Raw genomic sequence first — 24,663 nt, forward strand, 5'->3', positions numbered from 1 at the left:
ACCAATGTCCCTGTCCGGATATTCAGGGTCCCCAAACTCTCCCCACCACACAATTTCTTCCCTGCTTGCAACAGGAATTTTGCTCCAGGCTTATTTCCAGCGGGGCATGGGAGGGAAGGGCCCTCCGTACCATTGCTATGGCAGGAGGTGGTGGCTGCACTGCAGGGATGCTTCATGCCTGCCTTGTTTAAGACAATGTCTTCTGCCAGCGGCCTTGCTTGCCCCCACCCTGATAACAGCTGTGTGCTCAGCAGGCTCTGAGCACCACGGCTCGGTAGCCCTTAAAATAAACCTTAACAAGCAGGGAAAGAATCAGTTCCCCCCGCCTGGTACATTTGTGCCTCAAAGGCCCCAGCGGCCCCAGACACTCCCAGAGCCCCAAACAAACGCTGAGCTGGTTAAATATTCATGACCGACCCTTCCCCAGGACTGAGGATAACAAAGGCAACTTCTCATCAGAAGGAGAGTCAGGGTTGTCATCGACAAATCACTTAATGAGGATTAAAAATAAAAATAAAAATCAGTCCCAGAGCTCTGTCCTTTATTTATATTTGAGAGATAATCCTCTTTTCTTTTGCATCTGGTTTTGTTTGTTTGGGTTTGTTTTTTGGTCCGTTTGTTTGGGTTTTTTACATTAAAAAAGCCCCTGCTGGAGCTGATTGTTTCCCACCCAGCAGACAAGTGCCAGGGCTGCAGAGGGGCAGCAATCACTGCTGCCAGCACACACCCTGCCCCAGGGCATCCATGCCAGGGGACACAAGGCTGCAGGGCCCCGGGGCTCCCCAAGGCTCGGGAGGTTTCTGCTGTTCCCCTGTGATGGCCACCAGCTGTGAACCCCCAAAGGACCCTCGGGAAAGGCACCGCTGCCCCACATCTGATGGCACTTGATGGGCACTTTGGCTAAGCATGTCTGGAAAGGCCCTGAGGATGCCCACCTGCAGCCACAGTCCCACCCTGTGCCCAAAGTGAGTCCTGAGAAAGGCCAGGGTCACACTGCTGGCTCCATCTGCTCCATTGGGTGCCCTCACCCCAGTCCCACTCCATGCCCGGTAGGTGACACCAAGCAGAGCCCAGCGCTGCCCTTAGGAGATAACGGTGCCCTGGATGACGGCCAGCAGCCGCTGCTCCCGCAGCACCCTGGGCATGGGGACGGGGCAGCCCATGGCCTCCCGCAGCCGCGCGAAGGACCCGGCCCCCACCAGGTGCAGGCGCAGGGGCCCGATGCTGCCCTTGAAGCGGAACGACTTATAGATGGGGAAATCCTCCTGCAGGCAGTGGTCCAGCTGCAGAGAGGGGAAGGGGCTGCCAGCGTGATCCCAAAATGCTGTTTTCCCTATGGAACAGCTGCCATCCCCCAAAACCCAGAGCTCCAGCTCTGATACCAAACAGGGAACGAGCCCCTTGGCCAGAAGCCTTCAGTGCTTGCGGGGCTCCCCATAGGCGCTGCCTGCGGGCTCCTGCTCAGCACTCAGCAGTCAGTCCCGGTGGAATCCCGCAGCCGACGAGCACTGCCACCGCGTGGCGGCCGGGCGGGCAGGGAGCGCACAGCAGATCTGCTCCCTTCCTGCCCCCAGCAAACCCCAAACCCCCCTTACCTTGTGGCGTTGCCCCTCTGACAGGTCCCGCAGGCCCCGCAGCTCCACGAACACCTCGTAATGGGGGGCACCGGCCCCTGAGGAGGCACCTGCAGCAGCGCCACCAGCACGTCACAGCCACCCTCTTGGGGAGGCTGGGGGGAGGTGACAGGAACTCTTTGGGGTGCTCACCCAGCAAGGTGCTCTCCACGCAGATGTAGTCCATGAGCCGGGCACCCGGCCACATGCCCACAGCACGGCACAGGCTGTGGCAGAACCGATCCTCAGGGATGCTCTCGCCGCGCACGTTCAGCGCTTGGCTCTCCCTGTGGGCACAGCAGGGCTGGGTATCCTGCACTGGGGGGTGCCAGCAGCACCGTGCACCCCCACAGCCTGCCTGAAGGTGAGGAGCACTGAGTTGGGGAGACCTCACCTGCGCATGGGCTCCACCATAGGGCACTGCTTATGAAAGCCAGCCACCCGCAGCACCTCTCCAGCAAGGCACCTGTGTGGGCAGCGTGGGCGTGAGGCTGGGGAGGGGCTCACAGCCTCCCTAAGTCCCGCAGCAGCAGCACCTGTACTCCCCAGGCCGGGCAGTGAGGATCAGTTTGTACTCGCGTCCCTCCCAGAGCTCGCCCAGCAGCACCGTGCGCTGCTCCTCCTCCTCATTGACTGGGCAGGGCAGGAACTCACAGAACGCCCACTCTGGGCACAGCACGAAGCGAGGCACGGGATCTTTTGGCCACAGGTTGACACCGAGCAGAGCTGGGCAGAGAGCGGCTGTGAGCCCCCGATCACCCTCCTCATCCCCTCTGCGGGGCACAGACAAAGACCGACCCCTACGTGAGGGATGCCGCCCCCCCAGCACTCACCTCCTGCCACCCGGTACCAGGGGCAGTACAGGGGCAGCCCCTCGCAGGCCACCCGGCGCAGGGCATCGCAGTACAGCCGCTCCCCACCGCGCACCGTCCCCACCACCACCACCTGCAGCTGCGGCCACAGGCGCCGCACGATGCCCTCGAAGCCCCTCTCACACTCGGCCCGCAGCTCTGCCGCCCGCGCGCCGTCAGGGACCAGCAGCGCCTGCAGCCGACCCCGCAGCTCCTCGGGCAGCCCGGGCCGGGGGCTCATTGTGCCCAGCGCCAGCTCGTGGGCCAGCTCGTTCCAGCCGTCCCGCAGCACCATCAGCGCATCGTGCAGCTCGTTGGGCAGCCGGGCCTCCAGCACGCGCAGCGCACGCGTCCGCAGGGCGAAGAGCAGCTGCACCCGCAGGGCTGCGGAGCGCACGGGCAGAGCGGCGGCCTCGGGGGGCGAGCAGTACAGCGTGGGCAGCGGGCACAACCCCGGGGCGCGGGGAGCGGCGGGCGCCCAGCCCAGCACGGCCGTGCCACGGAGCGTCAGCGCCTGCGGGAAGGTGCGGTGCAGGGCGTGCAGGTAGAACAAGGCGCCCTGTGCGGAGAGATCGGGGGGGGTTGCAGGGCGAAGCCGCGGGGCCCCGCCCGCAGCGCGCTCCCCGCATCCCGCTCTACCTGCAGCGCGGGCTCGGCGCTCCAGCAGCTCCGCAGCGCGGCGCACAGGCTCAGCGGCGGCAGCGGCTCCGCTCGCTCCCCGTCGTCGCAGCGCGGGTTCAGCGGGTGACGCTCCCGGAACGCGTCGGACCCTGCGGGCGGACGTTGGGGCTCAGAAGCGCGTCCCGCCGCCCCCGCTGCCCGCCGTGCTCCCCCCGCCCGGCTCACCCGGGGCCGCACCGCGGGGCAGCAGCCGCCGCAGCCGCCGCTCCTGCCCGTGCCGCACGTCGATGCTCTGCAGCTCCAGGCGGCGCCGCTGCCACCCCGAGGCCCGCAGCAGCGCGGCGCGGAGCAGGCGGTGCCGCAGCGGCGGGGCGGACGGCAGCAGCACGAACACGGCCACCAACAGCGCCACGACGGCGGCCAACATCAGCCCGGGGACGGCAGACGGCAGCATCCCCGCAGCCGCCCCGCTCCCGCTGCCCCCCGGCCCAGCTCCCCCTCCACGATCGCTGCCGGCTGTTCCGGCTCCGGCAGAAATGACGGGCAATGAGCGCGCCGGGCCCGCCCGCAGCCCCCCCCCGTGAAATGAGCTCAGGGCGGCTCCGCCCCTGCGGCCAAAGCGGGGTTTATTTTCGTTTTCTCTCTCCGTTTTATCGGGTAACCGCGCAGCCCCTCCCCGCCCCCCCCGGCCCCGACGGGGCGACGCGAGCAGAGGAACGAATCGCAAATAAGAAACGACACAAAAGAGGCCGCTGTGCGCCGCCTGGAGCGGGGCGTCCTTTTATTAAAAAACAAAACAAAACAAAAACGAAAACAAACCAAAAAAATCCAAACCAGCGGAGTTCGGTTCGCTTTACTTTGCTCCGGGCAACGCCTGCAGCTCCCGAACCTCCTGCCCCGACCCCAGCCTGGCGGGTGCGGTTGAGGGGCCCCTTCCCCCGGAGCAGAGCGGGCCGGGAGCCGCCCCCTCCCCGAGACACACGTGAAACCCAGAGCTTTTGTGTTACAAAAATAGTCCGTGCTTTATTTACTCTGTGGTAGAAAAATAACATCGCCAGGGAACCAGAGGTTCTGGGACACGGATGGGACGGGCCGGGGTGGGGGGGAAGAGGGGCCCCTTCTCGCCCCCGCCGCCTCCTGCCCGCCCCTCGCTGCGCTTCCTCCCTCCCCGCAGCCCCCCCCCGCCTTTCCCTCGCAGGGGCGCAGGAGGGGACGCACCCGGAGCCGGGAGGGCTCCGCAGCCGTCGGGGGCAGAGGAGGAGATGGGGTCCCGGAGGGGACTCCGACACCGCAGACTGCCACCCCCCGCCCGGGGAACAGGGTCACCGCGATAGAACATCGATACGCACACGTACATCCTTAGTGACGGCTGCAGAAAGCAAACCCGCGGCCGGGACTCCCCGTTCCTCCCCGAGGCTGCGGGGAGCGGGGCAGCACCAGTGCGAGCAGAAGCGGAAAGCCGAAGCTGGGCCTTGTAAAAAGAACATACAGGAAAAACCATGCGACAAATCCGCTGCCTTTTATACAAGGGCATAAACATCAAAGAGCTGGACACCACCCTGCGTTTGGGGACAGCACAGAGCAAATCTGTGGGGCGAGAACCCCCCCGTGGCTGCCAGCCTCTCGGTTGGGCACAGAGACACAAACACGGCAGTCCCCGCTGCGCTGGGGGCCGATGTGGGGCCGCGTGGCCGCCGGTCACGACTGGGCGTGGGGGATCCACTGACTGTCCATGGGGCGCCGCAGCAGCTCCTCCACGTGCTGGGCCACGTCCATGGTGTCGTCCAGGTCGAAGTCGCCTTCAGGGTCCAGCACGGTCTCAGGGCTGCGGGAGGTGAGGGGGTGAGGGTGGGGGCCAGGGTGGCCGCAGGGGGGATGGGGGCGATACCTACTTCTGTGTGTACATGTTGTAATGTGGGTGGGAGCAGACGGCCGGCGACGGAGCCTGGTCCATGTAGGTGCCCCCCCCTGGGACGGCATCGCCTGATGCACTCACAAACCTGCAGGGATGAGAGTGGGTGAGTGGGAATGCAAACTGCCTCCTAGAAGGGATCCAGTCCCTGCACACTCTCCCCATCTCAGTCCCCATTAGCAGCAGCCACCTGCATGGTCCCAGCCCCATTGGCTATGGGGAGATTTGGGCTCCCAGAGGAGCACCACAGCCCTTTGCTACTGGGCACTACGAGCTGCTCATCCCCAGCACCAATGTGGCCAGCAGGGCACTATAGCTGGGAACTACCCAGCCCAGCAAGCCAGGGATGAACCAACAGGATGCTGCACACTTGCACTTACTCTGGCACAACTTGCTTGATCTGTGGCTTCACGTACCCGTCCACAGCTTTAGCTAGAGGAAAGAAGGCAGTGCTGAGGTGCAGAACTGCGGGCACACTGCACACCTGCAGAGGGGTGGAGGCCCCCAGGGCTGGATGTGCTGGGAAGCCCAGCCCCCCCCCAGAGGAGGCAGAGAGGAGAGATGCATGAGGGGTGAAGGGCAGCGCTACCTGGCGTGGACTCACAGAGAACCGGTGTGTAGTACTTGGAGAAGACCTCATCCTTGGGCCGGTCGGGGAACACGTAGATGAGGTAACTGAGGTCCCCGAGACGGTCGGCCAGCGAGCGGATAGAAAAGTCCCTGGTGGTGAAAGGCATCAGGTTCCAGAACATCCTCTCAGCTGGAAGACAAGCAATGATGCCTGGGGTGAGCCTGAGACTGTGCTGAAAATCCAGCATTGCTTCCTGAGCTTTTTCCTTCCCCCAACATCTGGGGCCAAAATGCAGCAGCCAGAAAGCAGGAGCAGGGGGAGTGAAGGGGAGCTGCAGGCACGTGTCTGGTGGTGCTAGTGCCAAGTGGACACAGGAGGCACCGAAGGAGCCCAGATGGGGACATGGAGATGGAGGGGGGGCTGCACTCACCGGAGTCAAACTTCCATGCGATGGTGATGCCGCCGATCTCCGAGTCACTGAAGCGCAGCAGGAAGGTGCCGTCGGGTTTGCTGATGAGGAGGTCGTGCGCCTGCTGCTTGTTGACGAAGCCCAGAATGGCCCTAAGCAGAGCGAGGGCGTCAGGCGGGTGCTGCGGGGCCACGCGCGCGGAGAAGGATGGCTCTTACCCATCGTTCCAGTGTGGCTTCAGATGCTTCTTCAGCACCTCCATCACACCGTCAAACCACTGCCAGAAGGTGTAGTTCCTCCCAGGCAGATTTTCCTGTGGAAAGCCCTCAAAAATGAGTGCTCCTGCCTCCAAACACACAGCACACACTGGCTGGATGCTGCAGAGCTGGGCGCCCACCAGCCCTCATACCACAGTGCCACGCAGCACAGCCCAGGGAGCACCAGCAGTGACCCCCCCAGGGACGCAAAGCACAGCTGCAGCCTCCAGACATGGAGGGCAACACCTCCTGATCTGCTGCAGTCAACACCTGCTTGGGTTTTGCACTGATCCAACACACAGCAGTATTCCTTGGGCATAAGCACCGGCCCTGCAGTGCAGCCAAGCCCATCCTGGCACACCGAGCACCCGCTCACCCGGTTGAACTGGGCCCAGGACACCGTGGTGCTGCTGTAATCCTCCAGGTGGGAGCTGGTGCTGTTGAAGAGCTTCTGTGCCAGGAACACCAAGTTCTCCTTCGTCAGCCCGCGGCTGCTCTGCACCTCCGCCTTGAACTTCATGTTGAGAGCCTCACAGAGCTGCGGCCACTGCACTTTTTCAGGCACGGCGAAGGGCACGCGGCCCTGGGGAGGACACGGCACGGGGTCAGCATGGCCACCACCCGGCCCTGGGCACAAACCCACAGAGCAGCCCTGGGGCGGATGGAGCCCACCCAGCCCCCTGCAGCAGCGATACTCACGGGCTCCGCAAAGGCGTTGTCCCAGAGCACGGTGGCCGTGGCGTTGTTGTCCTGGCTGCCATGAACGATCACCACCACAGGCAGGGACAGCGTCTGCAGGAAGGAAGGACAGCGGCACAGAGCTGAGATGGGATGTGGTGGGACCTCCCATCACCTCACACACACACCCCAAATACACTCCCCATCCCAGTCCCACAGCTTTGACCCTACAATGTGGGCACGGTGCCCACAGTTCACCTGTGGCCAATAGCTTTACCTTCACCTGGAAGACCAACTCATTGCCACCAACACTGAACTGCGACTCAAAGAGGATGGTGAATTTCTCCTCCGTCACTGACTCAGCGCCGCGGCGGTCTGAGCGCTTGATCCGCTTCAAGGACTGTGGGGATACGAGAGGTGAACACGAGGGGGACGGGTGGGACATAAGGGGTGAGGAAGGAGGGTGCAGGACAGATGGGGACACAAGGGATGAGCACAAGGGATGGTGTGGGCAGAGGTGCCGAGTTCAGGACCGCTGGCTCTCACCATGTTGCGGAAGTGTGCGCTGAGCGTCCCGGTGGCCTGGTGGTATTCCATCACACAGCAGTTGTTGAGAATCTCCCCACTGCTCTCACTGCATGAGGACAGCAGGTCAGGATGGCAGCAGCCCCTCGCAGCCCCGCTGCCTCCACACCCCCCCTCCTGGCCCCTCAGGCATTACTTGCGGGTGCTCTCGTTCTTCAGCAGGGCCTTGGCTTGCTGCTCGCTGATGATGGTGGCCTTCACCTGGGGGGGGTTCATGTGCACGTTCAGCTTCCCCCCCACCAGGAGCCGCACGGTGGCTGCAAACTTGGTCTGTGTCTTCAGCACCTGGGGAGGCTGCTTCTCGATGATGAAGGTGCTGGGGGGCAGAGAGTCAGGTGGGCTGAGGAGCCCAAAATGCCCCCATCCCCCCAAGCCACCCTCCTACCTGGTGACCAGGGCGGAGATGATGTCCGTGATGGTGCCGTTCAGCTCCGACAGCATCTCCTCCACGGGGCCAGGGATGGGCAGCTGCTGGCACAAGTGCTCGGCGCGTCGGATCTGCTGCCTGTTCTGCCAGATGATCTCTGCCAGCTTCTCGCACCTGGGGGGCAGCAGGCTCAGCACCCACAGCAGGGATGGACCCAGCTCCCAACTCCCACCAGCACCCACCAGGTCTGCAGCACGTCCAGGGTGCCCTCGGGGGGGCCGCCGTTGCCCGCCAGCTGCTGCCGGCGCTTCCATTGGATCAGCTCATCGTCCAGGATCGTCGTCTGCTGTTTGCGCAGCAGCTGCAGCGTCTTCTGGTGCTTCTCAGCCAGCTCCTGCCGGGCAGGGCAGTGTCACAGCACACAGGGGTGGCACACAGCCGGTGTGGGGACACCCCCCGGCACTCACCACGCGGTACTGCTGTAGTGTCTGCGCCTCCCGGTGCAGCCAGGCCTCCAGTGACGCCTTCTTCTGCTGCAGCGTCGTCTCCCGTGAGAGACGCTCCTGGGGACCCAGCTGGGACAGCTGAGAGAACTGGGCTGGGGATGGGGACAGCGTTAGGGCACAGCCAGCACCCAGCCCCACACCCCCCCCAGCCCCTCAGGCACCTTGCAGGCGCATGTTCTCCTGGTACTGGATGATGAAATACTCCTGTGTCTGCTGCAGCTTCTTCAGCTCATTCTCTGAGTCCTGCGTGATGAGCCGCAGCTCCTCAAAGGTCTGGTTGATCTGCAGGTGCTTCTGTGACATGGCGTCCACCAGAGTGCCGGCGGGCAGGGGGCTCTGTGTGGGTACGGAAGCACTCAGCACGGCTGGGGATCCCCATTCCCCCTCCATCACCTTGATGATGGAGACCCCCTGCACCCCCACCCACAGGACCCATTCCCTCACTCCGGTGATGTCTGCAGCCCCACTCACATTGTTCGCCTCCCGCACCAGCCTCTGCTCGTGGTACAGGATGTGCCGGATGCAGCGCACCAGCTCCATGGGGCAGCGGTCATACGTGTTCTGAATAGAGATGTGAGCTGAGCTGGGTGCGGGGCAGGGGACCCCAGTCACCCCACAGCAGCCCCCAACTCACCTGCAGCTGCGTGACATAATGCCCCAGTTTGATCTTCAGCAGGAAGCCGTCCTCACCCACTTGGTGATCCGCCTTCTTCTGCAGCTCCTGGATCAGCCCATCCAGCAGCTGCGTCGCCTTCACATTCTCCTGCGGGTTGTCGAGGTCGATGGAGTCCCTTGGGGGTGCAACAGAGCAATGGCAGCGGGGTTCAGAGCAGGGGCAGCGGGGCAGCACGGTGCTGCAGGGCTCGGTGCGGGCCGACTCACCACGCCTGGCTCTCAATCCACTGCGACAGGTAGTGCCGCACCTCGATGGGAAAGTGATGCCCATAGAGAGCCTGCATCTGCCGCAGGGCTTCACCCTGAAGCTGCTGCGCCTGGATCCACACCGCCATGGCTCACCACCTGCGGGGACACATCATCAGCACCACGCAGGGACCCCACACCGGGCACCCCCAGAGCCACCCCAAAGGGACAGGGGGGATCTCAGCTCTGCGTCACCACTCTGTTCTAGGAATAGCCATCGGAGAGCTTGCAGGCATTCATGAATGTCTCTGCTGCCTCGGCCACAGTGCTGCCATTTCCCTTTGCTGCACCACAGACTCACGGTCAGGGAAGCGAGGGCTGGGACTGGCAAGGAGCCCCGCTGTCAATAGGGCCGAGCAGCCTCAGCAGCCCCAGCAGCGCAGGTTCTGGATGCAGGCACACAGCCCTGGCATCCCCACGGGCAGGGAGCAGCCACGCACACAGCAAACAGAGCCAGGACTGCAGAGAGACGGCACCTACCCAGTGCCAGACCTTTCCCCCACTCCCCACCCCACACAGGAAGAGGAACAATAACCGAGTTGGCTAAAAATGATTTTTTCCCTTATAAAAAGCAAGGAACATTTCCCCATTCACAGAAGAGACAGTGAGCTAGAAATTCTGCTGGAAAGGGAGGCCGGGGGGAGGCAATAAAAACAGAAAGCAATGAGGAAAAGGGTACGGGGGGGAGGCTGATAGCAACGCACGCGCAGGCAGTTAGCAATTGCTGACCATTGATAAGAGGCACTGATGGAAATGCCACTGCTGGCAGAGCTGCAGAGGATGCCAGGAATGGTTTTACTGCACCAGGAAGGGATGGAACCCAGGGAGCAGCCCAGGCCCAGCACAGAAACATCAGCACGGACAAAAGAACAACCAAATGTTGCTCCTCCTATCAAGAAAATGGTGATATATTCCATCTTACAGCAGCAGAACACTTCCTACTCCACTTCAATGGGTTGTTAAGCAACAAGTATTAATCTGCCGCTGCGGTCAGCTCACCGTTAGGGCACACAAAAGGCTCTGCCCTTGGAACAGGAGATGGGAACATCGCAGTGGGAAGGGCGGGCAGAATGGGAGTGCTGGGGGGGGGGGGAACAGGACAGCCCTGAAAGGCACCCCATGGGCACTAGGATGAGACCTGCAGCCAAAGAAAAGCATCACTGATGCAGCCACAGGCATTTTTCCACACTGCTTGTTTTCTGCCTCATCCGCAGGCTGGGGAACCTCCCCGGGAGCTGCAGGGCTGCAGAGTGCGGCAGGAAGCACAATGCTGCAACTGCTGTGGCCTCGTCATTGTGCATGGAGCTGCCCCAGCATGGGAACCAACCACGAGCACAGCAGACATTCCCAAAAGATGCAGAAACCTCTGGTGCCACATCCCCATCCCAGCTCCACCCTGTCCCCATTCCATCCTGCTCCTGCATCCTCAGGACACAGCCCCAGCAGCCATGTCGCAGTCAGATCCATCCTTCAGCAGCACCAGGGTCAGCTGCAGCAGTCAGCCACATGCACGCTCAAACAATTGCAGGAGACACATAATTGCAGTGGTTTAAGCTACTTTGCATTTAGTTAGTCCTGGCAGTGAGCTATAATCCCACCCATTACCACAGCTCGGTTAACCAGCAGCAACTCAACAAGCCACAGCAACTTGCCTGCTGGTGACTTAATGCTTGCAATGCTGTGCTCACGGTGGGACAGTTGTTGTGGAGGGGGACAGCGGGGACAGCTTGGGGAGGGGAGACCAGCAGGATCGGGTGGGAAATGCCAGGAGCTTCACTGCCCAATTAGTATTACAAAATGGATGAAACGCAGCCAAAATAGGTTTCCTAGAGGGCTCAAGGCAGCAACATGAGGGAGATGGGAGCACCTCTGAGTCCAGGGGTGGCCAAGGGACCCAGCAGGAGCTGCAGTCAGAATGGGCTGTGATCACAACCACCATTGCCCCAGAGCCTCCCATGCACAGCAGCAGGCTGGCAGCCAGCTCCAGCCATGAGCTGCAGGAAAGCCACAGCCCAGCGGCAAACAGACAAAAGGAGGGAAATGTCTCATAGGGTGAGGCTGGCAGTCACAATCCTGCGTGCAAGGAGCCCCAGCATGGGCAGCACCTGCCCAAGGACCACTGCCTTCAGGCTGCTGCTGCCCTGGTGAGCCAGCTCCAGCTGAGCTCAGGATGCTTTCAGGATGCCCCTGAGATGCTGTAGGCTGCTTTTCACATGGATGCTGTGGGGTGCTCATAGGATGTTCATGGCACACAGCCCTGGGATGCTCGCAGGATGCTCACAGTGCATGGCTGTGGGATGCTTGCAGGGCCCCCACATCATGCTTGAAACACACAACCCCTCCAGGGATGATGGCCCCTGTGCTCACACCAGTGCACCCACCGACTGCAGCCCCCAGTCCCCCATGTGCTCTGAAGAGTCAGGTAAAGCACTGGGGGGACACACACCAAGGGGCTGTGGCTGCTCCTGCCCCATGTGCCCCTCTATCACAGCAGTGCCCGCACTGTCCTTTGCATGGTGCTCCCCCAGCCCCAAGCAGGGGCGTCTGGGTGCAATTTCCTCCCAGCAGGGAGCAGTTGCCCCCCCTTCCTCCCCCCCGTGCTACAGCTGCGGTGCCGACTCCACAGCAGCCCTGTGCCTGCCAAGGTAAACACACAGACACGTGGTTTCCCAGCACCTCCGGGAGCCCACGATCCCTTCCAGGTCAGAGATGGCCTCGCTGGTGGCCACAGAGCTGGACCCCGTGCACCCCATGGGCTGGTGCTCCCAGAGGGGCACTGTGCCATAGCAGGGACCCACATCCCACAGAGAAAAGCAGCTCACACCAGGTCTCACCCAGAGCTGGATGCGGCCCCATCCCACTGGCTCTAGAAGAAGCGATGCCAACAGCCAGCAGCAGCCTCTCAGCACATGGATGGGGCCGGTTCCCCCACACAGACACCCATGTGCTGCTATCCCTGCACCACACCAGGGATGCACACAGTCCCCCAGGCAGCCCCTCTCAGCTGAGCTGCCCCTGGTGCCACCCCAGCTCAGCCCCTTCACCTCCTAAGTGGCTGCCACATGCTGCATCCAGCCCTGAAGACATGAAGGGCTCTGTGTGCACCCAAAGGGCCCCGGAGCCCACAGCCACCCTGGGCTCAGAAAGCCCCAGGCACGGTCCCTGGCTCCTCTGCATCGCGGGGCCAGCAGTGCGGGCTGGGCTGCCACCCCCCACCTGTGCACTCATCCCGGGGCCATACTCACCAGGGTCCGCTCGCTGCAGCCTGCAGGGCAGCACAGTGCTGGCTCCAGGCAGGCACTGCCGGCACAGCCGGGTCCCGGCGCGGCCGTTTTGCAGGCTGCGTGCTACAGGAAGGAGCTGAGAGCAGCTATTTCCTTCCAAAATGTCAGCTGCCTGCGCAGCCGGGCAGCGCTGTGCTCCGGCTGCTTCCTTCCACCACCTGCACAGCACAACTGGGGGCACAGGGATGGCACCCTGCCCTCATCCCTCCCACCTCCCCTTTGTGGGACGCAGCCTCAACCTGTGCTGTTGAGCCCCCCCGGACACCAGCCCCAGGGGGAAGCGCTGAGGATGGACACGGGGGGTTTGTGCTCACCTGCACCTTGTGGCCCCGCTCGGCATCAGAGCTGAGCCCACAGCCCCTGCCTTCCCCAAACACCCACAGAGCAGCCGCTGTGCTGGGATCAGCACTGTTTGCCCCTTCTACACCCACATTCGGTTTCCAGCTTTCAGCTGTGAGATGGAGGCAGTGGCGGGTTCAGGAGAGCTCCTTCTAGAAGCTCAGTTCTTTGATGGGGTTTGTCTCATGCTGAACAGCAGCAGCAGCTGAGGGCTCAGCCCCAGCGGCACCGAAAGGCAGTGGGATCAACCCCTGCCACATTGCACGGGGGACTGGGGCAGCAGAACGCCAGGCTGCCGCTGGCACTCACAGCTGGCAGCAGTGGGGGAGAAATTCAGTGTTTCCTCCCCGGCAGCCGCTGGGCAGAGGCGCGGTGCCCACTCTGGGCTCTCCCATCCGGCAGAGGCCACACAGCCCTGCAGCGTCAGGAGCCAAAAATGGAGAACTTGCAGCAGTGCAGGAACAGGGGAACCCCGAGTGAGCGCCGCGAGGAGGGCGGCCTGTGTGAGGGACCGGAGCTGCACCCGCTGCCCAGCACCAGCCCGGGGCCAGCAGTGCCCTCACATAATATCAATCAGAGTCATTACATTCATTTTTATTTGCCCTCTGACACTCGAGGGTTTGGGGACGTGCGGCTCCCCCTTCAGATTTTCCCTTACAACCACAGAGGCCCAGCAGCCCACGTAAAAAACAAACCAGCAAAATACCCAGTGAAATCCCAGCGAAATCCCTTGAATCCAGGGGCTGACAGCAGCTCCCGCACACTGCAGCGCTTCTGACCACGTGCAGCGCTTTCCTGATGCTACACAACAGCACAAGAGCTCAGCCAACACCTCCTGGGGATGCAGCACCACGCCAGCACGCTGCTAATCCCTGCCCAGGACCTGGGCTGGGCGGGAGGATGCGGGGATTAAGCCCGTCACAGCATCGAATTAGCCCCGATTTGGGTCTGGAGACACAATTTCATTTTATCTGGCATGCCTCAGTGAGCGCACACAATCGCACTAATCCATTCACCTGCCAAGCTGGATTTGCAGAGCGGAGCCCATTTGGGGCAGTGCAGGCACCAACTGCCCCATCCCAGCAGGAGCCGGCGGGGCACGAGCACCAGCCCCAGGTCCTGGCACACCCACATGGCACCGCAGAGCTGGGCGGGCAGAGCAAACCCTGCTGCAGGGAGGGGGGCACACAGACAGCCAGGAAGCTGACAGAGGGAATGGGAATAAACAACTCAGAGACGGCCATTTGCCATTTGCCATTTGCCATTTGCCATTTGCCAGCACAGTTCTCATTCAGATCGACACCCTGGGCCCGAGGTTCCTCACGTGGTGGCACAGGATGCATTGCTGGCTCTCGTGCCCATGGAGCCCACAGACACGGGGGGGAATTGGTCGGGTCCTGCACTGCAGCTTCTGCCCACACACCGATGGGGAGCAGCAGCCATTCCCCAGAACATTTCCAGGAGCGCAGGGTGAATAATGGGTTTAGAACAGGAGCGGGCCGGGCCGAGGCAGCTGCGCCACGGAGCACAGAAGAGCCGGAGCTCTTTCTGAACAGCACCACACAGGACAGGGATCGTTTTACAGCCGTACTTCAGCCCACGCCGGCGCTGCGATGCGCCACAAGCGGAGCTGCCTTTCCTCTGCTCGGAGCTCTGCAGGCGGCAATGGAGCACGCGGAGCACGAACCCGGAGCACGAACCCGGCGGCGCGGCCCCACCGTCAGCCTGTTCCCCAATTCCCTCCCCGGGCACGGCCGCGCTAAAGCCGGTATTTACATCTGACAACAACAGGAAGGCACGAAGTCACAGCGAAAAATGGAGATTGCAAAACTCACCGGCGACCGCTTGAGCGAGCTACAGCCCGGCTGCGGCATTGCCAGAGCCGCGGAGCGGGGCCGGGCAGCGGCGCATCGCCGGCAACACGGAGCAGCGCACGGCGGGGAGAGAACGCTGCCAGCCCCTCTGGTGCGGAGAGATGGGAGGATTCTGCTTTATCAGCAAGTCAGCTCTCCCCTATCGGCCAGGAAGCCGCGCTCACACGCCTGCCTCCCCCTCGACGTTTCCCAACGAGGCAGGGAGAAGCAGTTCACGGCAATGTACCTTTTATCAGCCAGCAGATGTTGCTAGAACTGTTACTGCGTGTAACATTCGGGCATGCCCAGCGCAGCCTGCAGCCCCGCGCCGGACACGCGGTGCCAGAGTAAACACCCCCATCCCCCCCCCCCTCCTGGGATCAAAACACTTGGGGGTTGCAAAATAGACACCCCATGAAAGGAAAGGAACGCCACCGCCACGCTACAGCTGTCGAGTCCGCTTCACCCGGAGCACTCGGAGCCGGGGACAGCTGAACCCAGACGGCAGCTGGAGCGACACAGCGGCCGGAGCGCAGCCCCGCTGGGGGGAGCAGAGCGGTGCCAGTCTCTCTTTTCTCCCCCAGAATCGGGTTGGGGCACGGAGCCCCGCAAGGCGGGCACCCCGCCGGGTCCCGGGCACTGCCAGGAGGTCTCTGAGCCTTACAGTAATTCCTCGCAAACCAGAAAGTCATTTCCCAGCTGTCGGGGCCGCTTTACTGTATGAGGCACGGCACCGTCACCGCTCGCCACCGGCCGCCCACACGCTGCAGGAGCGCAGGGAGAAGGGATTTTTCGCACACAGTGTATCTGGGTTTTGCTATCACTCGAGAGAGAGCTGGGAAACCCCACGGCAAAGCCCTCGCAGCCCGTTTGGAGTCAGCACTTCCCCTGCAGCAGGAGGGGAGGTCCCGCAGACGCTCTGTGTCACCCCCAGCACTGAAGCCTCTCCCCTTCCCCGAGCACTTGGGAGAGCATCCCTGGGAGGCCACGGCCCGCCCCGAAGCGTCAGCATGGCCCAGCAAAGGGAGGGACGAGGCGGGCACACCAAAGAAACAACTGCTAGAGGCCGAGCACCGCAGGAAAAGCCATGAAACCTGGAGCTGGTGACAGCAGCATCCAGTACATGCCACCCAGGACAGACTGCCCGCACCTCAGGGCTCCTGCCACGCTGCAGCACAGCGTTCCCCTCCCGGTACAACACACGGCAACGGTCTCCATCCTCACACCCGGGCCTCTCAGCCACAACCCTGATAGCTCTCGGAGCTCCAATGCTCGCTGCTGCCCCAATACGGGCAGGTGAGCAGATATCCATAAAACCCACCTGGAGCCACTTGCCAGACCCTCAGCACACCCCTCCTGCTGCACCTCCAGGTGCAGGATTGCTTTGATGGCAGGAGCACAGCCCAGCTTCAGGCTGGCCCAGTCACAGGGACCTGCAGCACTGCCCAGGATCCCCAGCACCCAGTGACCCACAGGTGGCAATTCTGGGGCACATACAGCTCCGTGCCGCAGGTCCCAGGGCAGCCCACACCATGTTGCCAGTGGGACACACACCTGCCTGCACCCTCCTTGCTTCCCAGGGATGTCAACAAGGTGCAATGGCATTTCAGGGTGCAGCCCACGTTCCCCCAGAGCACCTGGGCCAAGTAGCACATATTGCTTCAGACGATGTGCTCCAAAAATCACAGTCCTGCACAGGCTGATGGGGACCAACCTGAGCGTGTTCTGCTGTTAGTGAGCACTGCTCCATGTCACACCGTGGTCCCACAGGGCCACCTCCCACCCCACACCGTGCAGTGCTCCCGGATGAGGTGAGGTCCCCATGGCACAGCCCTCACCAGGGCCAGCACTGGCAGCCGGGGGCACCCAGCTCACCCTGCCTGGCAAGAGCTCACAGCCCTGACAGCTCCCATACGGCAGCAGACAGGTGGTGGTTCTCACTCCCAGGGGTCGCAATCAGCGCTGCACAGCACTGGCCGGCAAGTGGGTTGGGCAAAAGGCCACCATCAGTGCCGTGCAGGACAGCGCTGCTGTGCCCGACTTGGACGGGAATTTATTTTCCATCCCAGTTCAACTCTGCCCAACACAAACCCCATAGATGTGCCAGGGTCCCCGCACGGCCCCATCCCCAGCTCCGTGTGCGCTCTCAGAGCTCTCCCCGGGTTCAGCCCCGCGCTGCTCCGCTCCCCGACTCGAGATGCGCGGTGGCTCCGCGCAGCGGTCGCGCAAAGTCCGCGCAACCCCGGGGCCGTGCGCAAGGCCCAGCCCGCACCTGCCGGCCCCGGGGCCGCCGCTCCGTCCCGGTCCCGAGGGAGCGCAGAGAGGCCGCGGGCCTCAGCGCCGGGCCACGCCGCCAAGTTGCGTTCGTTCGCTGCGGGTTACGAAACACCCAAAATATTTACAGAAGGGAGGAGAAAAATCATTGCAAAAAAAAAAAAAAAAAGGAAAAAGACTCCCCCAACCCCAAAAAAAGCGACAAAAAGCAGCAAAAACGGCACAACAAACCAACCCGGAGCAAAACAAACCGACGGAGCCCAACCGCCACCTCCAGCCCCGACGGCTCCTTCTCACGGCCGCCCCCCGCAGGTGCCCAACGCGCGGCCCCCCCCGACCGGCCCGAACGCAACGCGCTGCTCGGCCCGTTCCGGCCGCCCGGGGCCGCCCCCCGCCCTGTTTACGGCCGCGGAAAACGAAAGCGGCGGCGGCGGCGCGGCCCCGTTCGGCGGCGATGGCGGCCCCGCGCCCGTTCCTACCTGCGGCCGCGGCGGCGGCTGCGGCTCCGCTACCCCGGCGGCTCTCGGCGCTCGGATCCGCCGCCGCTCTGCCCCCTCCGGCCGCCGCCGCCGCCACCCGCACCGCCGCCCGCCGCCGCCGCCCGGCCCGGCCCGGCCCGCGAGCACCGCCCCCGTCGCGGCACCGCCCCGCGCCGCCCCGCCCCCGGCACCGACACCGCCCCCGGGCACCGGCACCGGGCACCGGCAGGAGCAGGGGGCATCGGTACCGGTACCGGGCAGCTGGTACTGAGAGCCAGCACGGCTCCTGGGCGGTAGAGCCTGTATTGGGCGCTGATGGGCGCCAGCGCCGGAACAATGGCACGGGAAGCGGTGCCGGTACCGGGCACAGATAACGGAACGGGCCTTTGCACCACCCCCGGCACAGAGCTGGGCCTGGGGCAGATGCAGGTTGTGCTCGGGCTGAGAGGGGAGCACAAAGCAGCAGCGGGCACGGTGGTGGGCATCGGGGAACCCGGTCCAGAACCGGGCACTGGTGCTGGGGTTCAGCAGTGCCGCCAAGCACATGATGCCCGTCCACCGTTTCTTGTACCCCAGCGTCCTCCTCCCTTGCTGCCGCAGCGCTGGGTGATTGCACCAGGCCCATCGTGAACCGAGATCAATCCCTTTGGGACGCTGCCGCCCCCTCACTCCTGCTGTGACTCCTGGCACGGGGAGCGCGGCTGGCCCGGCTGCTGCACCGCGGGGCGCTGCCGGGTGCGGGGCGCTGGGGATCCCGGTGCGGGGTGGCTGCGGCGGGGCAGGAAGCAATACTCGCTGCGCTCGTTTCTGCTCGAGCGCTCTCGCTGCCGCATGGGATCTCCTGGGCTTTCGCTTTCGTTACCAGTTAATCTGCGGCCTGAAAAACTCTGCAGGGAAACTCAGCGGGGTGCCCAGCGCTGCGCCCAGGCCGAGAGCGGCTCCGCTTGTCTGCGTGCCGCGGTGGGAGCGCTCGGGCAGGATCCTTATCAGCGGAGTTAATGAGCCGGCAATTGCAAATCACTCCGCAGTCATGTAAGAGCGTGGCCCCGAGTTCTCACCTCTGCACTTTTTGTCTCTTGCTTTTGTATTAAAGCCTTCCTGGAGCCTGCGGCAGACGGAGCTCTGCGGGATGCCCCGGCCAGGCAGGCCCTGCAGAGCAGCCCAGCACCGACGCTGCCCGCCGGGAGGGCGAGGGGCAGAGCCCGGCGCTGCCTGCGGGTGTGTTGGGGATGCGCCGCCTGCGCCGGGGCTGACATCGCTGCTGCCGGAGCTGGAGCTGAGCTGGGAGCCCCGCGAGCAGCAGTCGGCCTTTTTCCACTAAGAAAAAGGAAAAGAGTGTGGAAATCAACACAAGCCTTGTACCCGCTGCCCTCCCTGCTTTACTAGGAAATCTTGCGCTCCATGAGTTGCATCACACGGTCTCACATGTTTCACAATTCCTGGCCCACGGAATCGACCAGCTCCAGCAGTCAGGCACCAGCTGCTCTGCTGAGAGCACTGAGGTCGCAGCAGCCCCTGACACAGCCCTGAAGGGCAGCATTCCTGGGGGTGCACCCATGGGGAGGGTGTGCGATGAGCACAACGTCTGTTCCCTCTACCCTTCCTTCTGAGTTCTTCCATCTCTTGTTAGAAGGGAGAAGAAATGGGGAAAAAAGCAATGATGGGAGATCATGTGGAGAGCCCCTCCATCTCCAAAGGGCAACGGAATCAAGTCAAATGTAAATCTGAGTTTCACTGCAAACAAACTCACTCCTCAGGATGTCCCTCACATCACTGCTCAGGAAGCCTCAAAAAGCATCTGGAAGGTAAACGGTGGCCGGGCTGAGCCGTGGCCAAGCTCAGATGAGCTCAACAGGATGCAGTGTGACGCTGTGCATTCAGGGGAGAGTGGGAGCACTGGGCTTCGTAATTGATTTCCTAGAAAATTGCCTCTCCTGCCTCCTGTGTTTGGAGCATGAGCGTGAGGAGCAGCAGCACAGTGGCCTTCTTCTCTAAGTGGCATCTCGAGGGTCTTAATTATTTCTGAGGACTGGAAGCATTTATTTAGGCAGCTGCTGGAGAGGTCCCAGCAGTGCTGGTTGCTGCCCTTCCCTCCCCCCCCTGCCAAAGCCCTCCCAGCACTTCTTGTAAGCAGGGCCCCTCCACATCCCTCTGTGCACAGCACGGGGCTCCAACAGAGCACAAAACCCATGGACAGGGTTGGCTGCAGACCGGGCCCCGCAGCCCCCATGGGCTGTAAGCAGGACAGGAGGGCTCACTCAGGGCTCTGGCCTCTTCTTGCCTCCCCTTGGGCTCCCACATGGTCACAGATATACGTTATAGCCAGAAGAGAACACAGCGATAATCCAGCCCCTGTAATAAAAAACAGATGAATCCCCAAATTAGTCACAGCCTCGTGTTTTCCCACTCCAACATCCTCAGTTTAAAACGCTCAACAAGAGCACAGCTACAGCAGGGCTGCAGTGGCACCGAAGGTCCTGCTGCTGTCTGCACGCTGCTCAGCTGCTGCTGCCATCACTGCAGCTTTCTTTGGGTGCTGCTGCTCCTTTGGGTGCTGCTGCTCCGGCTGCACCCACCTGCAGGGCAGACCCTCAGGACTCCTCAGGCACTTTCCATGCAGGGCCATTTCCCAGCACTGAACTGCTCTTGTTCTCCTGCCACCACCCAGCCCTGAGTCACAGCCGATGCTTCTCAGAGCCCCACATGGCACAGCCAGAGCCACCCGATGCCAGCAGCCCCCTCCCTGCAGCCCAGCCCATTTTCCCAGAGCCCAGCTTAAAGTTCTGCAGTGTCCCACACCGCCAGGCGCAGCCTCTGGGTTGCTTTGGCTTTTTTCAGTCCTTCTCATGCTCACGCAGTTGGGAAGGGGCCATTTCCTGCAGTGCTGACTCAGTCGTGCTGTGAGGTTCTTCCCACCTGCCCCACATCAGTGCTCAGTAACGATTTCCCAGCTGCACAGCTGGGAGGATCCAGCCGTCAGCTGGGCACAGGGTGGGCACAGAGGAGGGAACCCCAACCTGCAGGAGAGGCACCCAGTGCATCGAGCACAGCTCCTTGGAATGCTGCTGCCCGCCCTGCAGGAAGGTGCCCAAGAACGGCATGTTCTGGGCAGCAAGACAGCTCTCAAATTTAACTAAAATGGTCCATAAATCGTCCTCTGGGGATCAGGGGGATACACACAGTGCTGCCAAATCCAGGGTGGCTGCTGGGTGCAGCACTGGGGCACCAGCACAGCCGTCCCAGGGGAGTGGGGTGTGACGCAGCAGGGCCAGCACTGCATGGGTCAGTGCTGCTGCAGCCGCCCCAGGAGCTGCTCCCTTTGGAACAGCACAGATGGAGAAGTGCAGGAAGAGCTGTTGGATGCAGAATGCCAGGGCTGGAGGAGACAGCAAGCTGCTGATGGAGAGCTGGAGGTGGGGTGAGGAGCATGGTGCTGGTGTGCAGGGCACCAGGTGTGCATGGAACATGTGGCTGCAGCACCATCCCTTGTGCCAGGGGGAAAGAAAGAGCTGCAATCACGGAAGAATGGGAATGGCATTCAGTCCAGGGGGGAGTTTCCACAGGATTATTCTGCATCCAGCTCTCAGATATGGCTGAAAGCAGCTCCAGTGTGTGCTGGGTCTCAGCAGCCAGGCAGTGTTGGTGCCCAGGCTGAGCTCTTTGTTCGCACACATCATTCATCCAAAGGGGAACAAACAGCCATTGCTGCATACTGCAAAACATGGGGAAATAACAGCCAGCCGGGTCTGCGCCGTGAGCTGCAGCTCCCAGCCTGGCACACGCTGTACACAGGGGTCTCATCCCCCCTGGCACAGGGGGCAGCAGCAGCTCCAGAGGAGTCAGAGCCCCCAACCCCCACCTGCATTTGTGCTGCAGCACATCCCCACATCCTCACGTTGCCACAGAAACAGACTCGACTGGCTCTTGCCATAAACACGTGGCCACCGTGGGTCAGTGCAGGTCAGCGTGGCTGCCCCAGCCCAGAGCAGGTCCCCACGTTGTTGGAGGCAATCAGTGCCAGATGTGGGCTCAGCAGGGTAAGGCTGCAGGAACGGGAACCAGGGCCAAGGGAGGCAGTGAAAATGGGAACCCGAAAGTGAGAGCAGCCCCAGAGCTATGGGTGATGCTGGAGAAGGAACTGGGCTGAGGGAAAGCCTGCTGCTCTTCATCCTCACCTGGGTGGGTGAGGGATGGGGCACAGCCCATGGTGCTGGCTCCCACTCCAGGAGCTGGGGCTGCCATGGATCCAGGTGAGTGAAGCTCTGGGCGCAGCTCAGAGCTGCAAACAGGCAGCAGAGCAGGGCTGGCTTTGTGCTGAGGGGTGGCTGCACACAGCGGTGAGTGGGGACCACGCGGTGCCGGAGCTGCCAGCTCTGACCTCTGCCACACCTGGCAGCAGGAACCGCCGCTGGGACCTTGCTTGGCTCTGCTTGGCTGCGTATTAAAGTTTGAGCGTGATGCAATGTTTGCCCTTTGTTTTATGAGGTTTGGGAAGCAGGGATAGCGCTCGGCTTGGGCAGCAGGGCTGCACGAAGCTGCCCTCGTGCTTGGAGCTGCTGGCGAGAACAGAGATCAGATGAACGTCTGCAGCAGCGCCCTGGTGCTCACTGCCTCACTCCATGGCAGCACACGGCTTGGCAGAAAAAGGATGGAGGAGACTGCAGAGCCCCCCTCCCTGTGCAAACCACGAGGTACAGAGCATTCTGCGCTCCCAGAAATAGCAGCTCACTGTGCTTTGCAGGCTGCAGGTGAGTGAGGGCCAACCAAGGCTCAGGGAGGGGGGAAGGTGCAGGAGGGGAGCAAAGCTGGGGCCGAACACCAAATCCTGCAGCCCAGGGCCAGAGCCAGACTCAGTGCTATTGCACTGTGCGTGCAGCCTGTGTGCCAGGTGGGAGCGTGGCACTGGGGGAGCTGCTCTGGCTGCGCAATCTGAAACTGCGGCGTTTTGGAAACCCAAATAGCTGCTGCGTGCAGCTGCGTGACCCTGCACATACCAGGCTGGGGCAGCTCTTGGAGGGCAGCGTGGGAGCAGCTCTGTTGGTGGAGGTGCAGGAGCTCTGTGGGGCGGCGTGTGGTTTTCCTGCCTCATTGGAGCCGACGGGGTCATTGCAACAGCAGTCAGGGAGCAGAGGTGCACGGCCCGGCTGCCCAGCAGGTGCCCTTTGGGCGCTCCATGCTCACAGGTGCTGCTGCAGCAGAGGACACGGTGCAGCTGCTGACAGCACCCTGAGCAGCTCAGCACCCAGCGCTGTGAACATTCAGATGCAGGAGGGGCTGTGATGACCAGGTGCTGCTGTTCTTCGGCCCCGGTCACCTCCACTCCCCACCAGCTCGGCCTTGCACATGAACACCTGTGGTGAGGGGAGGGCACAGGCTGACCTTCCACAGCATCTATCACCCCAACGTACCCACCACGTGGTGCTGCCTGCAGGTCTGCACAGCCAATACAGGGCCAGAAATGGGGGAAGAATAAAGCTATGGGCAGTGTCAGCACCCCAAGCCTTGGTCCCAATCCCAGCTGGGAATCATGTGGGGCTTGATAAGGAGCACAGCTGTGCCCACAGAGGGCTGCCCTGGCAGGTGGCCACCCACCCCCTCGGGGCCGCCCAACCCTGTCACGCGAGCATCTGCATCCCAAGCAGCTTATCCGCATTTGGAAGCCCCTAATCCGGCCGCGTGTTTGACCCAGACACGTCTCCACTCCCTCCCTGCTGCGGGACCGGGGCTGGAGGGGAGCGACCTCCTTTCTGAGCCACAAACAACCCCACATCCCCCCCCAGTGCCGCATGGGGCAGCACAATGAGGACATCATCACCGGGATAGCACTGGGACCAGGCAGACACCAAGGGGAGAAAAGCCCCCTCCAAGCTGGGATGTCCTGGATGCCCCACAGATCCAAACCATGGGCTGCAGCAAACCCTGCCAGACCTCACCGTGCGTGGTTGCTGTGCTGACAGAAGTGCATTTCCTGCAGCTTCCCCCAGATGCAGCCCCACGCAGCAGCGCTGGATGCACCGTGTGCCCACCGGAGCACGCAGCCTCAGCGGATCCCTTCTGCTGCAGAGCAGCCAACTGGAGCATTCACAATAGCAACAATTGAGCTCAGATTGGCGGCCAATTAACCCAAGTTACTCAAGGGACCGGGCCCTCCGGCTAAACAAGCGCGGAGCAGGTTCAGGCAGGGATGCAGCAGGGCATGTGGGCACATGGAGATAAGAAACCACTTATCTGCAGGAGTGTGGGAAGGGACGGCACGTTCCTGACACCAAACGGTTGTGGCAACCTCAGAGTTTGCATATCAGTGAGAAAAATCCTTCTTCTGGGGTTTTCCAGCCCTTCTTGCAGCTGGGAACCATCGGGGAAGGAGCAGGGCTGGGCCTTGGGGGACTGCACAGAGCCTCGGGGGGGGAATCTGGGGCTCCATCCCACCCAATTCACAGTGCAGCTCTGGGGTTATGGGTGGGGGTCCTTAGGGAACAGCACCCACCTCAGCACTGAGCCAAGAGCAGAGCAGGGAGCACACAGGCAATAAGGGCATCTCCAGCATCTTGAAGGAGCCCGGAGGGGATTGGGGGATTTACTGAGCATGACCTGCATGAAAAATCCCCTGCTAATCCTCACAGCGCAATAATCCTTCCCTCTGGGCCGCACCTGAGACCCAACTCTGCATTCATTCTGCTGCTGCATCCACCTCTGCTCCACTGAGGGCCACAGGTGGTGGGAATACAAGTGCCGGTGTATCTGCCATCTCCTGCCTGTACCTTCCCATCCTGCTCCCGCAGTGCACAGCGCTGCACAGCCCGGGGAGCCGCAATGCTGCTGTGCTGGGGCTCAGCTCGGGCTGCAGCCCGCGCAGCGTTTGATGCAGCAGCGCTCGCTGCCCACTCCAGCGCATCCCCACGAGGGGGCAGGGCAGCCCCACGCTGCAGCCGTAGCCCCGGCCGTCCCCAAAGCAGCCGCCCCTGCAGCCAACGCTGCGGACACAAAGAGGGGGACGCCCCCTCTGCCCGACCCCCATCCTGGGAAGCAGCCCAAGCGCTCCGCTGTATCCCCGGGCCGGCTGCCATCTCCCCCCCCCAGCACACGGCCCCAAAGGGTCCCGGCCCCGTCCCGGCCTCCCACGCTGGCACCGAGGTTTCCTTG

At 62.5% G+C, this 24,663-nt stretch overlaps 3 protein-coding genes and 2 long non-coding RNA genes across 14 annotated transcripts; 2 read left to right on the forward strand and 3 right to left on the reverse strand.

Moving 5' to 3' along the window:
* Positions 1 to 524: 524 nt before the first annotated feature.
* On the reverse strand, positions 525 to 3,644 carry GHDC (GH3 domain containing). 3 transcript variants are annotated; one of them, XM_085532392.1, is made up of 8 exons: positions 3,323 to 3,644; positions 3,104 to 3,234; positions 2,447 to 3,023; positions 2,150 to 2,339; positions 2,008 to 2,079; positions 1,767 to 1,900; positions 1,596 to 1,684; positions 525 to 1,283 (listed from the first exon to the last, which is right to left on the reverse strand). In XM_085532392.1, exons 1-8 carry the CDS (start codon positions 3,537 to 3,539, stop codon positions 1,083 to 1,085), a joined length of 1,611 nt encoding a protein of 536 aa, XP_085388518.1. In that variant the 5' UTR covers positions 3,540 to 3,644; the 3' UTR covers positions 525 to 1,082. The 3 variants fall into 3 exon arrangements, with proteins under 3 accessions (XP_085388518.1, XP_085388519.1, XP_085388517.1); XM_085532393.1 differs by having other exon boundaries at positions 2,447 to 2,978; positions 3,311 to 3,643; XM_085532391.1 differs by having other exon boundaries at positions 3,311 to 3,643.
* A 437-nt stretch (positions 3,645 to 4,081) lies between these two features.
* LOC107325190 (signal transducer and activator of transcription 5B) lies at positions 4,082 to 17,624 on the reverse strand. 6 transcript variants are annotated; one of them, XM_015885815.3, is made up of 19 exons: positions 17,521 to 17,624; positions 9,253 to 9,390; positions 9,005 to 9,161; positions 8,842 to 8,931; positions 8,532 to 8,706; positions 8,332 to 8,462; positions 8,107 to 8,258; positions 7,883 to 8,038; positions 7,634 to 7,813; positions 7,459 to 7,546; positions 7,190 to 7,312; positions 6,934 to 7,026; positions 6,611 to 6,817; positions 6,196 to 6,290; positions 5,999 to 6,129; positions 5,602 to 5,757; positions 5,378 to 5,429; positions 4,978 to 5,085; positions 4,082 to 4,910 (listed from the first exon to the last, which is right to left on the reverse strand). In XM_015885815.3, exons 2-19 carry the CDS (start codon positions 9,378 to 9,380, stop codon positions 4,784 to 4,786), a joined length of 2,349 nt encoding a protein of 782 aa, XP_015741301.1. In that variant the 5' UTR covers positions 9,381 to 9,390; positions 17,521 to 17,624; the 3' UTR covers positions 4,082 to 4,783. The 6 variants fall into 6 exon arrangements, with proteins under 6 accessions (XP_015741301.1, XP_015741299.1, XP_085388514.1 ...); XM_015885813.3 differs by having other exon boundaries at positions 5,587 to 5,757; XM_085532388.1 differs by lacking the exon at positions 17,521 to 17,624 and adding an exon at positions 14,750 to 15,025.
* LOC146752263 (uncharacterized) lies at positions 16,436 to 18,974 on the forward strand. The gene is made up of 3 exons (XM_085532222.1): positions 16,436 to 16,578; positions 16,837 to 17,353; positions 18,614 to 18,974. The coding sequence occupies exons 1-3, from the start codon at positions 16,436 to 16,438 to the stop codon at positions 18,839 to 18,841; spliced, it is 888 nt and encodes a 295-aa protein (XP_085388348.1). The 3' UTR covers positions 18,842 to 18,974.
* A 562-nt stretch (positions 18,975 to 19,536) lies between these two features.
* LOC146752264 (uncharacterized) lies at positions 19,537 to 22,651 on the reverse strand. Of its 2 annotated transcripts, none has more exons than XR_014940781.1 (2): positions 22,515 to 22,651; positions 19,537 to 19,872 (listed from the first exon to the last, which is right to left on the reverse strand). It is a non-coding gene; the product is annotated as an uncharacterized LOC146752264 (long non-coding RNA). The 2 variants fall into 2 exon arrangements; XR_014940782.1 differs by lacking the exon at positions 22,515 to 22,651 and adding an exon at positions 20,097 to 20,208.
* LOC116652414 (uncharacterized) lies at positions 22,071 to 23,627 on the forward strand. Of its 2 annotated transcripts, none has more exons than XR_014940784.1 (2): positions 22,071 to 22,211; positions 23,495 to 23,627. It is a non-coding gene; the product is annotated as an uncharacterized LOC116652414 (long non-coding RNA). The 2 variants fall into 2 exon arrangements; XR_014940783.1 differs by having other exon boundaries at positions 22,118 to 22,268.
* The last annotated feature ends 1,036 nt before the right edge of the window (positions 23,628 to 24,663 follow it).

This window comes from Coturnix japonica, unplaced genomic scaffold, assembly GCF_054131305.1.
Source record: "Coturnix japonica strain WE unplaced genomic scaffold, WE-NBRP24 Scf049, whole genome shotgun sequence".
Classification (NCBI taxonomy): Eukaryota; Metazoa; Chordata; class Aves; order Galliformes; family Phasianidae; genus Coturnix; species Coturnix japonica.

Bases quoted from the DNA above. Each gene is read 5' to 3' on its own strand.
- LOC107325190 (XM_015885813.3), bottom strand. From the start codon at position 9,380: ATGGCGGTGTGGATCCAGGCGCAGCAGCTTCAGGGTGAAGCCCTGCGG. The intron at 6,291-6,610 runs GTGAGCGGGTGC...GGCTTTCCACAG, and splicing joins CCTGGGCCCAGTTCAACCGG to GAAAATCTGCCTGGGAGGAA. The intron at 5,086-5,377 runs GTAAGTGCAAGT...TCATCCCTGCAG, and splicing joins ATCAAGCAAGTTGTGCCAGA to GTTTGTGAGTGCATCAGGCG.
- LOC146752263 (XM_085532222.1), top strand. From the start codon at position 16,436: ATGTGCTCCAAAAATCACAGTCCTGCACAGGCTGATGGGGACCAACCT. The intron at 16,579-16,836 runs GTGAGGTCCCCA...TTTCCATCCCAG, and splicing joins GTGCAGTGCTCCCGGATGAG to TTCAACTCTGCCCAACACAA. The intron at 17,354-18,613 runs GTGCCCAACGCG...TTTGTATTAAAG, and splicing joins CTCACGGCCGCCCCCCGCAG to CCTTCCTGGAGCCTGCGGCA.
- GHDC (XM_085532391.1), bottom strand. From the start codon at position 3,539: ATGCTGCCGTCTGCCGTCCCCGGGCTGATGTTGGCCGCCGTCGTGGCG. The intron at 2,080-2,149 runs GTGCTGCTGCTG...CTGCCCACACAG, and splicing joins GCCCGGCCTGGGGAGTACAG to GTGCCTTGCTGGAGAGGTGC. The intron at 1,284-1,595 runs GTAAGGGGGGTT...CCCTCTCTGCAG, and splicing joins CAGAGGGGCAACGCCACAAG to CTGGACCACTGCCTGCAGGA.